Here is a 14,150-nt window from a genome sequence, read left to right on the forward strand (position 1 = left end):
TTGGCTGGAATTGAGATCGGACGCCATGTCTCGTTTGTAGAGCCCCTGATGTGCCTAAACAGTGGAAACCCCCCACAAGTGACACCATTTTGGAAACTAGACCCCCCCAAGGAGCTTATCTAGATGTGTGGTGAGCACTCTAAACCCCCAAGTGCTTTACAGAAGTTTATAACAGAGCCATAAAAATAAATCATTAAATTTTTTTCCACACAAATGATCTTTTCTCCTCCAATTTTTTTTTATTTTCCCAAGGGTAACAGAAGAAATTGGACCCCAAAAGTTGTACATACACACATTATATATATATATATATATATATATATATATATATATATATATATATATATATATATATATATATATATATATATATATACACACACTAGATTGTGGCCCGATTCTAACGCATCGGGTATTCTAGAATATGCATGTCCCTGTAGTATATGGACAATGATGATTCCAGAATTCGCGGCAGACTGTGCCCGTCGCTGATTGGTTGAGGCAACCTTTATGACATTGTCACCATGGCAACCATTATGACATCTACGTCATACAATTGAATGAAATTATGAGACAGATCATCAAAATATATAAACCACATTACATGAACTGTAAGTGTATTTAAATAAATCATCGGACAAAAGAAGGACATTGACACTATAATACATTTATTAACAATATCAAGCCAAAATATTTTTGTACACCACATTTCTTGTGAATACCTTTTGACTACCTATAAGCAACTTTCCTTGTAAAGGGGTAGGAAGAACTTGCACCTTGACGTTGGATCTCATTTTAACTCTTGAAAATGCAACGTAGAGTTGTCCATGACCAAAAACGGGCTAAGGTAGATATATGCCAACACGGTGTAGAGTTTGACCTTGTGACTTGTTTATTGTCATGGCAAAAGCTGGTTTTATTGGAAACTGTCGACGCCGAAGCCTAAATGGAAGACCAGTGTCTGAAGGACATAAATCAATGCGTGGAATGAACACTTCATCTCCTTTTGCTGATCCAGTGATCACTCTTGCTTGAATGACGCGAGAATGGAGTCCAGTAACAATAAGGCGAGTTCCATTACATAGACCATTTAGTATTTAGATTCCGCAGCAACATTATGATTGTTCCAACTTTCAGTTGAAGTCTGTGGGATGGCATTCCTGATGGCGTAAGACTATTTAAAAATTCAACTGGATAATGCTCTCGTTCATCTTCAGTGTCTACATCCACTGAATCATCACTTTTATACAACTTATACTCACCAGGCATTCTATCCATCACACGGGAATTTAGCAGAGCCACGGCATCATTCTTGGGACAGAGAATTGCATGAGAAGAGGCCCTCTCAACACTGCTTTGGTCGTTCACATCAATTTCAATGCATTGTCCAAAAACATCAGTTACGATGCAGTCAGTGCACAACATGTCTTCTGGTATTTCAATAATATCTTCTCCAAGGTTGTATTGGTTGCTAAGTTCACCGTTGGCAAGTTTAAGAAGCCAGTTGCTATACTCTGGGTCCGAAGATCGCATATTGTTAATTAGTTGGAGTTTATTGAAGTGTTTCCAAAGGTCAGCCATTTTTAAGCTGGACTCGATAACATCTGTTCTTGTTCCATTTGGTATGACTGGAAGGCATTGCCTAAAATCTCCACCAATGAGAAAAACTTTACCTCCAAACGGAATTTTATTTTTTTCAGCAACATTTGTAGTCATTACTTCACGCAGAAGTCTGTCAATTAAGCTCAAAGCGTATTTGGGTGCCATGGTGCACTCGTCAAGTATGAAAACATGTGCATTTTTTAACAGTCATCCTGCAAATGTGTCTTGTTTTATTCTGGAAATAGAGATTTCGTTGACTGGAACTGGTATCCCAAAGAGTGAATGGATAGTGCGACCTCCTCGTAAAAGGTTTGCTGCAATCCCTGTTGTAGCCGATGGCAATACGACTTTTCCCAACCCTCTAACGTGATGCATTAAAGCTTCATAGAGGTATGTTTTACCGCTCCCTCCTGGACCGTCAATAAAGAAACATTTTGGCCTTGCATCTGCTTGGTTTTCTATAGCGCTCACAATAGTGTCATATGCAATCCGTTGTTGTTCATTTAAGGAGTTTATCTTCTCTGTTGCCAGCAATAATTCATAAGCTTCGTCATACTCTGGAACTTGTGGAACTTGAATGGCAGGCTGGGGCAAATTAAAAAGTCTGAAAACGTTTTTCCATGTAGTAGTAAGATATTTTGGACATTTTGCATGGCATACGATTCGCAATTTTGACAACTTCCACTTCTGCTGTGAAGACGTAGGCAGTAGTCCTCGATTAGATGTTCTTTAAAATTTGTCCAAAGTTGAGCTGGATTTGTAGGCGGTCCAAATACACAGATGTAGGCAAACAATTCACGAAGTTGCTTAGGCATATGTAGAGTAACTGCGTCTTCTAAAGTAAGTTTCCACACAGTATCATCCAATAGAAGTCCTAAGGCCAAAGCTGCAGCTTTAAATGTATCGTGCAATACTCCGTTAACTGTTTTCAAATCGTCATACGTTTTAGCTCCTTTGATATGTAGTAGTAACAGCCGAAGGCAATATCTTTCTTGATCCTTGACACTAACAGTATACATGCGTCCAATTATTCTGCTAACTCCTCGTTGTCTTGGATTCCAAGTTTTATTCCAAACGTAATGCTCTGGAATCTCTCGGTACAAATACTGCCTTGCGTTTTCGTCACGTTGGTTCAGCAAAAACCATTCCATTAATGTTGATGTCGTGCTTAAAGTTTTTGAGACATCTTTGACTTCAGCATCTTCAAAGAAATAAAGCTGCTGTTGATTTGGTAAATGAATAGCTAAACGTATAATGGCATGGGACTGTGAATGCATTAGAAACGCAAATATCCTCCAAGCTGCTTCTGGAGCACTGACATATCTTGAGTCAACAAAAGTTGATGATTCATCGTGATTGACTGTTTTCTGTTGTATTTCGATGTTGGCTTTGTCATGCCCCTTGTAGATGTACTTGAAGAGATATTTTATCTCTTCACAGTTTCACAGTTTCTTGTGGTGTCTCCTGTTGGCGACGTTGTCTGTGAGATTCCACATCCTGGGCTTGTCTGGCGTCAGTTTCTTGTGGTGTCTCCTGTTGGCGACGTTGTCTGTGAGATTTCACATCCTGGGCTTGTCTGGCGTCAGTTTCTTGTGGTGTCTCCTGTTGGCAACGTTGTTTGTGAGATTCCACATCCTGGGCTTGTCTGGCGTCAGTTTGTCGTGATGTCTCCTGTTCCCGATGTTGTCGTTTTCTTGCTGCTGCTGCTTTTCTGTCATCCTCATTGGCGTATTTTCGTTTACGACCCATTCTACATACAGGGAGACGCAGGCACGCACCCTACACAATGGTGGCACTTGAGAGCAGTGGAGGACAATGATGATTCCAGAATTCGCAGCAGACTGTGCCCGTCGCTGAATCAGAAACGTGGGATTTCTACGTCCTTTATGACATCATCGTCGCTGTGCCCGTTGCTGATTGGTCGAGGCCAATCCTGGCCTCGACCAATCAGAGACGCGGGATATCTACGTCCTTTATGACATCGTCGCTGTGCTCGTCGCTGATTGGTCGAGGCCTGGCGGCCTCGACCAATCAGAGAGGTGGGATTTCCAGGACAGACAGACAGACAGACGGAAAAACCCTTAGACAATTATATATATAGATTATATATATATATATATATATATATATATATATATATATATATATATATATATATATATATATATATATATATACACATATACACATATATATACATACGTATATACTCGAGTATAAGCCGAGATTTTTGGGCTGAAAGTGCCCCTCTCGGCTTATACTCGAGTCACGGTGGGCGGCAGGGTCGGCGGGTGAGGGGGAGAGGACGCTGAGGCATACTCACCTAGTCCTGGCGCTCCTGACGCTGCCCCTGCCTGTCACACTGTCTCCGGGTGCCGCAGCTCTTCCTGTCAGCGGTCACGTGTGGCCCATCAATAGAGAAATGAATATGGACTCCACTCCCATAGGGGTGGAGCCACATATTCATTCCTCTGAGCGGTGCCAGGGTCCGTTTACAGGAAGAGCTGCGGCACCCGGAGACAGTGTGACAGGCAGGGGCAGCGTCAGGACTAGGTGAGTATTTTATATTCACCTGCCCGCGTTCCACACGCCAGGCGTCGCTCCATCTTCCCGGCGTCTCTGCGCTCTGACTGTGCAGGTCAGAGGGCGCGATGACGCATATAGTGTGCGCAGCGTCCTATGCCTGAACAGTCAGTGCAGAGAGACGCCGGGACGAGACGCCGGAACGAGACGCCGGGAGTTGCAATCAAGAGAGGTGAGTATGGCTTTTTTTTTATTATTATTATTGCAGCAGCAATGGCAGAGCTTTATAAGGAGCATATATGGGGCAAGAATGAACGGTGCACAGCTTTATAAGGAGCATATATGGGGCAAGAATGAACGGTGCAGAGCACTATATGGCACAGCTATGGGGCAATAATGAACGGTGCAGAGCACTATATGGCACAGATATGGGGCAATAATAAACGGTGCAGAGCACTATATGGCAGAGCTATGGGGCAAGAATGAACGGTGCAGAGCACTATATGGCACAGATATGGGGCAATAATAAACGGTGCAGAGCACTATATGGCACAGCTATGGGACAATAATGAACGGTGCCGAGCACTATATGGCACAGCTATGGGGCAATAATGAACTGTGCAGAGCACTATATGGCACAGCTATGGGGCAATAATGAACGGTGCAGAGCACTATATGGCACAGCTATGGGGCAATAATGAACTGTGCAGAGCACTATATGGCACAGCTATGGGGCAATAATGAATGGTGCAGAGCACTATATGGCATAGCTATGGGGCAATAATGAACGGTGCAGAGCACTATATGGCACACCTTTCTATGGTACATCTATGGGGCAATAATGAACGGTGCAGAGCACTATATGGCACAGCTATGGGGCCATAATGAATGGTATGGAGCATCTATTTTTATTTTTGAAATTCACTGGTAGCTGCTGCATTTTCCACCCTAGGCTTATACTCGAGTCAATAAGTTTTCCCAGTTTTTTGTGTCAAAATTAGGGGGGTCGGCTTATACTCGCGTATATACGGTATGTATGTATGTATGTATGTATGTATGTATGTATGTATGTGTGTATATATATATATATATACACACATACATACATACATACAAACATACACACGCACCGTATATACTCGAGTATAAACCGACCTGCGTATAAGCCGAGACACTTAATTTTGACACAAAAACTGGGAAAGCTTAATGACTCGAGTATAAGCCTAGGGTGGAAAATGCAGCAGCTACCGGTAAATGTCAAAAATAAAAATAGATCCCAATAAAAATAAAATTAATTGAGACATCAGTAGGTTAAGTGTTTTTGAATATCCATATTGAATCAGGAGCCCCATATAATGCTCCATACAGTTCATGATGGCCCCATAAGATGCTCCATACAAAATATGCACCACATAACGCTCCATGAAGTTTATGATGGGCTCCATAAGATGCTCCATATTAAAATATGTCCCATATAATGCTGCACAAATGTTGATTATGGCCCCATAAGATGCTGCACAAAATGTTGATTATGGCCCCATAAGATGCTGCACAAAATGTTGATTATGGCCCCATAAGATGCACCATAAAGATATTTGCCCCATATAATGCTGCATAAAAGTTGATTATTGCTCATAAGATGCTCCATAGGAAATTTGCCCCATATAATGCTGCATAAAAGTTGATTATGGCCCCATAAGATGCTCCATACTCGAGTATATACGGTAAATGCAAAAAAAACCTTTAGAATGTTACAGGGTTAGGCAAGGAACATTCTCATGCTGTTTAGGTTTCCCATGTTTCATACACATGTATATTTCAAAAACAATACTTCTAATACAGAAACCATACTAACTTGTATTATAATATCGACATAATGTTCCTCATCCAAGAGACATAGATAGGGGTATAGGTTTATTCTGCCTGAATTCCGGCTGATTTTTGCCTGTTGTTTCTTTGTGTCCTGGAAAGCGTGTAGCAACTCCTTTTGCCATTTAGAGCGCATACTATTCAGCACTTGCCTCTGAAAATAAAGAACATCGTGATCGTCAGCTCTCAAAAGAAAAATGTGAAAATAAACATTTAAAAATGAGACGGCTGTAAAACAATGAAGAGACATTATATAATTTTAGTGAAAATCCAAAGAAGAAATGCATTACTGCAAAAAGTCGCACACCTACAATAATAAACAGCAATAAACGTAAAATACAAGCTGATTTTATTGACAGTTCAAAAGAAAACACACCACAAACAATAAAAACATAATTAAAAACATATAAGCACCATCAAAGACACTCAGGAAAAACGGACCATAGCTCAGTGTAATAAAGTGACCCAAAATTAACCCAATGGCTCATGGGGTATAGCGACAAAGTATGTATATATGAATACAAATATGAATATAAATAGCGGGACAGTGCCAAGATTAGTTTGCCAAAGCGCACACACAGTGCCAAGCAAACAAAAATAATAATAATAGATGATAGGCACAAAGAATGTCCCAAACAATGGTGAACCACGGTGAGCCAAAGGAAAAAAAAAAAAAAAAAAAAAAAGGCTAATGGGTCACCTATACATGATACCTTGTTTGGGAGGTTTTCTCTCCTGTCTATTTTTTGTGACCCAGTGATATTATCATGTATAAGTGACCCATTAGCCTTTTTTTTTTTTCCTTTGGCTCACCGTGGTTCACCATTGTTTTGTTTGGGACATTCTTTGTGCCTATCATCTATTATTATTATTTTTGTTTGCTTGGCACTGTGTGTGCGCTTTGGCAAACTAATCTTGGCACTGTCCCGCTATTTATATTCATATTTGTATTCATATATACATACATTGTCGCTATACCCCATGAGCCATTGGGTTAATTTTGGGTCACTTTATTACACTGAGCTATGGTCCGTTTTTCCTGAGTGTCTTTGATGGTGCTTATATGTTTTTAATTATGTTTTTATTGTTTGTGGTGTGTTTTCTTTTGAACTGTCAATAAAATCAGCTTGTATTTTACGTTTATTGCTGTTTATTATTGTAGGTGTGCGACTTTTTGCAGTAATGCTTTTCTTCTTTGGATTTTCAGTATAGTTTTTATTACTGTTATCGCACCCTCATGAATGTCTATATATTGTCTATGGCTGTGCGCTCAAAAATCTAGTTTTATTATATAATTTTAGTTCTCATTTATTCCATGGCGCTTTACATGTGAGGAGAGGTATACATTATAAAAACAAGTACAATAATCTTAAACAATACAAGTCATAACTGGTACAGGAGGAGAGAGGACCCTGCCCGCGAGGGCTCACAATCTACAAGGGATGGGTGAGGATACAGTAGGCGAGGGTAAGGCTGGTCGTGCAGCGGTTTGGTCGATTGGTGGTTACTGCAGGTTGTAGGCTTGTCAATTTAAAAATACATATGTTTAGCTCAGTAATTTTATGGAGCTGAGGGAAGAGGAGAAGTGGCATAAAAGATCTCGAGGAGAAAATAGAGTCAGACAAATGCCAACTTGTTTTTCAATAACAGTTGACAATTTAGGGTCTGTAAGCATGGAATATCTACAATGCATGGGTTGCCAAACTGGAGAGGAATGCAATATATTACACGCACCATATGGATTTATATAACAGCCTCTCTATGTACAGTGGGGCAAAAAAAGTATTTAGTAAGTCAGCAATAGTGCAAGTTCCACCACTTAAAAAGATGAGAGGCGTCTGTAATTTACATCATAGGTAGACCTCAACTATGGGAGACAAACTGAGAAAAAAAAATCCAGAAAATCACATTGTCTGTTTTTTTAACATTTTCTTTGCATATTATGGTGGAAAATAAGTATTTGGTCAGAAACCAACAATCAAGATTTCTGGCTCTCACAGACCTGGAACTTCTTCTTTAAGAGTCTCCTCTTTCCTCCACTCATTACCTGTAGTAATGGCACCTGTTTAAACTTGTTATCAGTATAAAAAGACACCTGTGCACGCCCTCAAACAGTCTGACTCCAAACTCCACTATGGTGAAGACCAAAGAGCTGTCAAAGGACACCAGAAACAAAATTGTAGCCCTGCACCAGGCTGGGAAGACTGAATCTGCAATAGCCAACCAGCTTGGAGTGAAGAAATCAACAGTGGGAGCAATAATTAGAAAATGGAAGACATACAAGACCACTGATAATCTCCCTCGATCTGGGGCTCCACGCAAAATCCCACCCTGTGGGGTCAGAATGATCACAAGAACGGTGAGCAAAAATCCCAGAACCACGCGGGGGGACCTAGTGAATGAACTGCAGAGAGCTGGGACCAATGTAACAAGGCCTACCATAAGTAACACACTACGCCACCATGGACTCAGATGCTGCAGTGCCAGACGTGTCCCACTGCTTAAGCCAGTACATGTCCGGGCCCGTCTGAAGTTTGCTGGAGAGCATTTGGATGATCCAGAGGAGTTTTGGGAGAATGTCCTATGGTCTGATGAAACCAAACTGGAACTGTTTGGTAGAAACACAACTTGTCGTGTTTGGAGGAAAAAGAATACTGAGTTGCATCCATCAAACACCATACCTACTGTAAAGCATGGTGGAGGAAACATCATGCTTTGGGGCTGTTTCTCTGCAAAGGGGCCAGGACGACTGATCCGGGTACATGAAAGAATGAATGGGGCCATGTATCGTGAGATTTTGAGTGCAAACCTCCTTCCATCAGCAAGGGCATTGAAGATGAAACGTGGCTGGGTCTTTCAACATGACAATGATCCAAAGCACACCGCCAGGGCAACGAAGGAGTGGCTTTGTAAGAAGCATTTCAAGGTCCTGGAGTGGCCTAGCCAGTCTCCAGATCTCAACCCTATAGAAAACCTTTGGAGGGAGTTGAAAGTCCGTGTTGCCAAGCGAAAAGCCAAAAACATCACTGCTCTAGAGGCTTAAACAGCTCCGAAAGCATATACAGTTAACAGGGTGAACATCTGCTTATACCCAATCATAGAAACCCTTTCCTAGGCCATACTCACACAGGTGATAGTAGTGCAGACATAGATGTAGTGGGAGCTTACTATATGCTAAATAATAATAATAATATGCTGTGTCATTAAATTAATGTTACCTCCAGTGGTGCAGACCTAGATGTCATGGGAGCTTACTCTATATCGTGATATTATTACATTCACATTCCCTCTAGTAGTAAAGGCCTAAATGTAGCAGGAGCTTACTATATACTGTGCCAGCGTCGGACTGGAGCACTTTGGGCCCACCAGTGGAAATCATTCTTGGGACCCACAATGTAGCTACATAGAAATAAATACAAGACCATCAATTGTGCGGTAAAAGATGCTAATATGCGGGTATAATATAAGGTAGTACACATCTTCATTATGAAGCAGGAGTTGGGGTAGCCCCTCTTAACCCCTTAAGCCCCGAGGGTGGTTTGCACGTTAATGACCGGGCCAATTTTTACAATTCTGACCACTGTCCCTTTATGAGGTTATAACTCTGGAACGCTTCAACGGATCTTGGCGATTCTGACATTGTTTTCTCGTGACATATTGTACTTCATTTTAGTAGTAACATTTATTCGATATAACTTGCGTTTATTTGTGAAAAAAACGGAAATTTGGCGAAAATGTAGAAAATTTCGCAATTTTCCAACTTTAAATTTTTATGCCCTTAAATCACAGAGATATGTCACGCAAAATACTTAATAAGTAACATTTCCCACATGTCTACTTTACATCAGCAGAATTTTGGAACCAAAATTTTTTTCTGTTAGGGAGTTATAAGGGTTAAAAGTTGACCAGCAATTTCTCATTTTTACAACACCATTTTTTTTTTAGGGACCACATCTCATTTGATGTCATTTTGAGGGGTCTATATGATAGAAAATACCCAAGTGTGACACCATTCTAAAAACTGCACCCCTCAAGGTGCTCAAAACCACATTCAAGAAGTTTATTAACCCTTCAGGGGTTTCACAGGAATTTTTGGAATCTTTAAATAAAAATGAATATTTAACTTTTTTTCACACAAAATTTATTTCAGCTCCAATTTGTTTTATTTTACCAAGGGTAACAGGATAAAATGGATGCCAAACATTGTTGTACAATCTGTACTGAGTACGCTGATACCCCATATGTGGGGGTAAACCACTGTTTGGGCGCATGGCAGAGCTCGGAAGGAAAGGAGCGCCATTTGACTTTTCAATGCAAAATTGACAGGAATTGAGATGGGACGCCATGTTGCATTTGGAGAGCCCCTCATGTGCCTAAACATTGAAACCCCCCACAAGTTACACCATTTTGGAAAGTAGACACCCTAAGGAACTTATCTAGATGTGTGGTGACAACTTTGACCCACCAATTGCTTCACAGAAGTTTATAATGCAGAGCCGTAAAAATAAAAAATCATATTTTTTCACAAAAATGATCTTTTCGCCCCCAATTTTTTATTTTCCCAAGAGTAAGAGAAGAAATTGGACCTCAAAAATTGTTGGCCAATTTGTCCTGAGTACGCTGATACCCCATATATGGGTGTAAACCATTGCTTGGGCGTATGGCAGAGCTCGGAAGGGAAGGAGCTCCATTTTACTTTTCAATGCAAAATTGACTGGAATTGAGATGGGATGCCATGTTGCGTTTGGAGAGCCCCTGATGTGCCTAAACATTGAAATCCCCACAAGTGACACCATTTTGGAAAGTAGACCCCTTAAGGAACTTATCTAGAGGTGTGGTGAGCACTTTGACCCAACAAGTGCTTCACAGAAGTTTATAATGCAGAGCCGTAAAAATAAAAAATCATATTTTTTCACAAAAATAATATTTTCGCCACCAATTTTTTATTTTCCCAAGGGTAAGAGAAGAAATTAGACCACAAAAGTTGTTGTGCAATTTGTCCTGAGTGCGAAGATACCCCATATGTGGGGGTAAACCACTGTTTGGGCGCATGGCAGAGCTCGGAAGGAAAGGAGCGCCATTTGACTTTTCAATGCAAAATTGACTGGAATTGAGATGGGACGCCATGTTGCGTTTGGAGAGCCCCTGATGTGCCTAAACATTGGAACCCCTCACAAGTGACACCATTTTGAAAAGTAGACCCCTTAAGGAACTTATCTAGATGTGTTTTGAGAGCTTTGAACCCCCAAGTGTTTCACTACAGTTTATAACGCAGAGCCGTTAAAATAATTTTTTTTTTTTTTTTTTCGCAAAAATAAATTTTTTAGCCCCCAGTTTTGTATTTTCACAAGGGTAACAGAATAAATTGGACCCCAAAAGTTGTTGTCCAATTTGTCCTGAGTACGCTGATACCCCATATGTGGGGGGGAACCACTGTTTGGGCGCATGGCAGAGCTCGGAAGGGAAGGAGCACCATTTGGAATGCAGACTTAGATGGATTGGTCTGCAGGAGTCACGTTGCATTTGCAGAGCCCCTGATGTACCCAAACAGTACAAACCCCCCACAAGTGACCCCATATTAGAAACTAGACCTCCCAAGGAACTTATCTAGATGTGTTGTGAGAACTTTGAACCCCTAAGTGTTTCACTACAGTTTATAACGCAGAGCCGTGAAAATAAAAATTCTTTTTTTTTTTTCACAAAAATGATTTTTAGCCCCCCAAATTTTTATTTTCCCAAGGATAACAAGAGAACTTGGACCCAAAAAGTTGTTGTCCAATTTGTCTCGAGTACGATGATACCCCATATGTTGGGGTAAACCCCTGTTTGGGCGCACGGGAGAGCTCGGAATTGAAGGAGCACTGTTTTACTTTTTCAATGCAGAATTGGCTGGAATTGAGATCGGACGCCATGTAACGTTTGGAGAGCCCCTGATGTGTCTAAACAGTGGAAACCCCCCAATTATAAATGAAACCCTAATCCAAACGCACCCCTAACCCTAATCCCAACTGTAACCCTAACCACACACCTAACCCTGACACACCCCTAATTCTAATCCCAACCCTAATCCCAACCGTAAATGTAATCCAAACCCTAACCCTAACCCTAGCCCTAACGGGAAAATGGAAATAAATACATTTTTTTTAATTTTATTATTTTTCCCTAAGGCTAGGTTCACATTGCGTTAGGGAAATCCGTTTAGCACTAGCGGATTGCGTTAACGCAATGTCTTTTTAGGTGTCGCGTTAACGTCCCCGGTCTGGAAGATCGGGGGTCGGACCTCGGGTGCGCCGCGGACGCTGCAAGCAGCGTCTGAGGCGCGCCACAAAAGAATGGCACCTTGCTAGCGCGAGGCGAAAATGGCACGCTCTAGCGATGCGCTACACCCGAAAATCACATTGCTGTCAATGGTTGTGCTAACGGACCCGTTGCACGGCATTAATTGTGACATTTTCGCCGTGCAACGCTGTCCGTTAGCGTTAACCCATTAACGCAATGTGAACCTAGCCTAACTAAGGGGGTGATGAAGGGGGGTTTGATTTACTTTTATAGCGTTTTTTATATCGGATTTTTATGATTGGCAGCCGTCACACACTAAAAGACGCTTTTTATAGCAAAAAAGTTTTTGCGTCTCCACATTTTGAGACCTATAATTTTTCCATATTTTGGTCCACAGAGTCATGTGAGGTCTTGTTTTTTGCGGGACGAGTTGACGTTTTTATCGGTTACATTTTCGGACATTTGACAGTTTTTGATCGCTTTTTATTCCGATTTTTTGTGAGGCAGAATGACCAAAAACCAGCTGTTCATGAATTTCTTTTGGGGAGGCGTTTATACCGTTCCGCGTTTGGTAAAATTGATGAAGCAGTTTTATTCTTCGGGTCAGTACGATTACAGCGATACCTCATTTATATCATTTTTTTTATGTTTTGGCGCTTTTATACGATAAAAGCTATTTTATAGAAAAAATAATTATTTTGGCATCGCTTTATTCTGAGGACTATAACTTTTTTATTTTTTTGGTTATGATGCTATATGGCGGCTTGTTTTTTGCGGGACAAGATGACGTTTTCAGAGGTACCATGGTTATTTATATCCGTCTTTTTGATCGCGTGTTATTCCACTTTTTGTTCAGCGTTATGATAATAAAGCGTTGTTTTTTGGCTCTTTTTTTTTTTTTTTTCTTACGGTGTTCACTGAAGGGGTTAACTAGTGGGCCAGTTTTATAGGTCGGGTCGTTACGGACGCGGCGATACTAAATATGTGTACTTTTATTGTTTTTTTGTTTTTTTATGTAAAGAAATGTATTTATGGGAATAATATTTTTTTTTTCTGCTTTATTTAGGATTATTTTTTTTTTTTTTTTTTTTTACAAGTGTGGAAATTTTTTTTTTTACTTTTTCACTTTGTCCCAGGGGGGGACAATACAGATCACCGATCTGACAGTGTGCACAGCACTCTGTTAGATCGGTGATCTGACATACAGCCGGGCAGGATTAGAGCTGCAGCTGCAGCCTGATCCTGACCCGGAAGTGCTCCCTGCAGGACCCGGATGCAGCCCGGCGGCCATTCTGGATCCGGGGACTGCAGGGAGAAGACGCTCGGTACACGGTGAGCACATCACCGTGTACCGATCGTCTCAGGGAAGCCCGCAGGGAGCCCCCTCCCTGCGCGATGTTTCCCTGCACCGCCGGCACACCGCGATCATCTTTGATCGCGGTGTGCCGGGGGTTAATGTGCCGGGAGCGATCCGTGACCGCTCCTGGCACATAGTGCCGGATGTCAGCTGCGATAGGCAGCTGACACCCGGCCGCGATCGGCCGCGCTCCCCCCGTGAGCGCGGCCGATCGCATATGACGTACTATCCCGTCCCTGGGAATTAAGTCCCAGGTCACCTGGACGGGATAGTACGTCTTATGGGATTAAGGGGTTAAAATATAAAGTAGCCCCCTCATATAGCATAATGCAGCCCCCTCCATAGAATATAATGTAGTCCCCTCAAAGAATATAAAGTAAGCCCCTCACAGAAAATAATGCAGCCCCCTCATGTGCTAAAGCTTGCCGAATAAGCGGGAACCCGAAGAAATTCGCTCATGTCTACTAGATGATACATGTACATATACATGTATGTATACTACATAATGCATCAAGCTCCT

The 14,150-nt window shown here is 41.5% G+C and overlaps 1 protein-coding gene across 2 annotated transcripts in view; it reads right to left on the reverse strand.

Moving 5' to 3' along the window:
* Window positions 1-14,150, reverse strand: part of POLRMT (RNA polymerase mitochondrial) — a 126,748-nt gene that overhangs the window by 75,476 nt on the left and 37,122 nt on the right. For both annotated transcript variants that reach the window (XM_069767830.1, XM_069767829.1), the window contains exon 7: window positions 5,981-6,148. In XM_069767830.1, the coding sequence (XP_069623931.1) occupies window positions 5,981-6,148 (168 nt within the window). The remainder of the gene's footprint in view (window positions 1-5,980; window positions 6,149-14,150) is intronic.

The sequence above is a fragment of the Ranitomeya imitator genome, chromosome 1 (genome assembly GCF_032444005.1).
Source record: "Ranitomeya imitator isolate aRanImi1 chromosome 1, aRanImi1.pri, whole genome shotgun sequence".
NCBI lineage: Eukaryota > Metazoa > Chordata > Amphibia > Anura > Dendrobatidae > Ranitomeya > Ranitomeya imitator.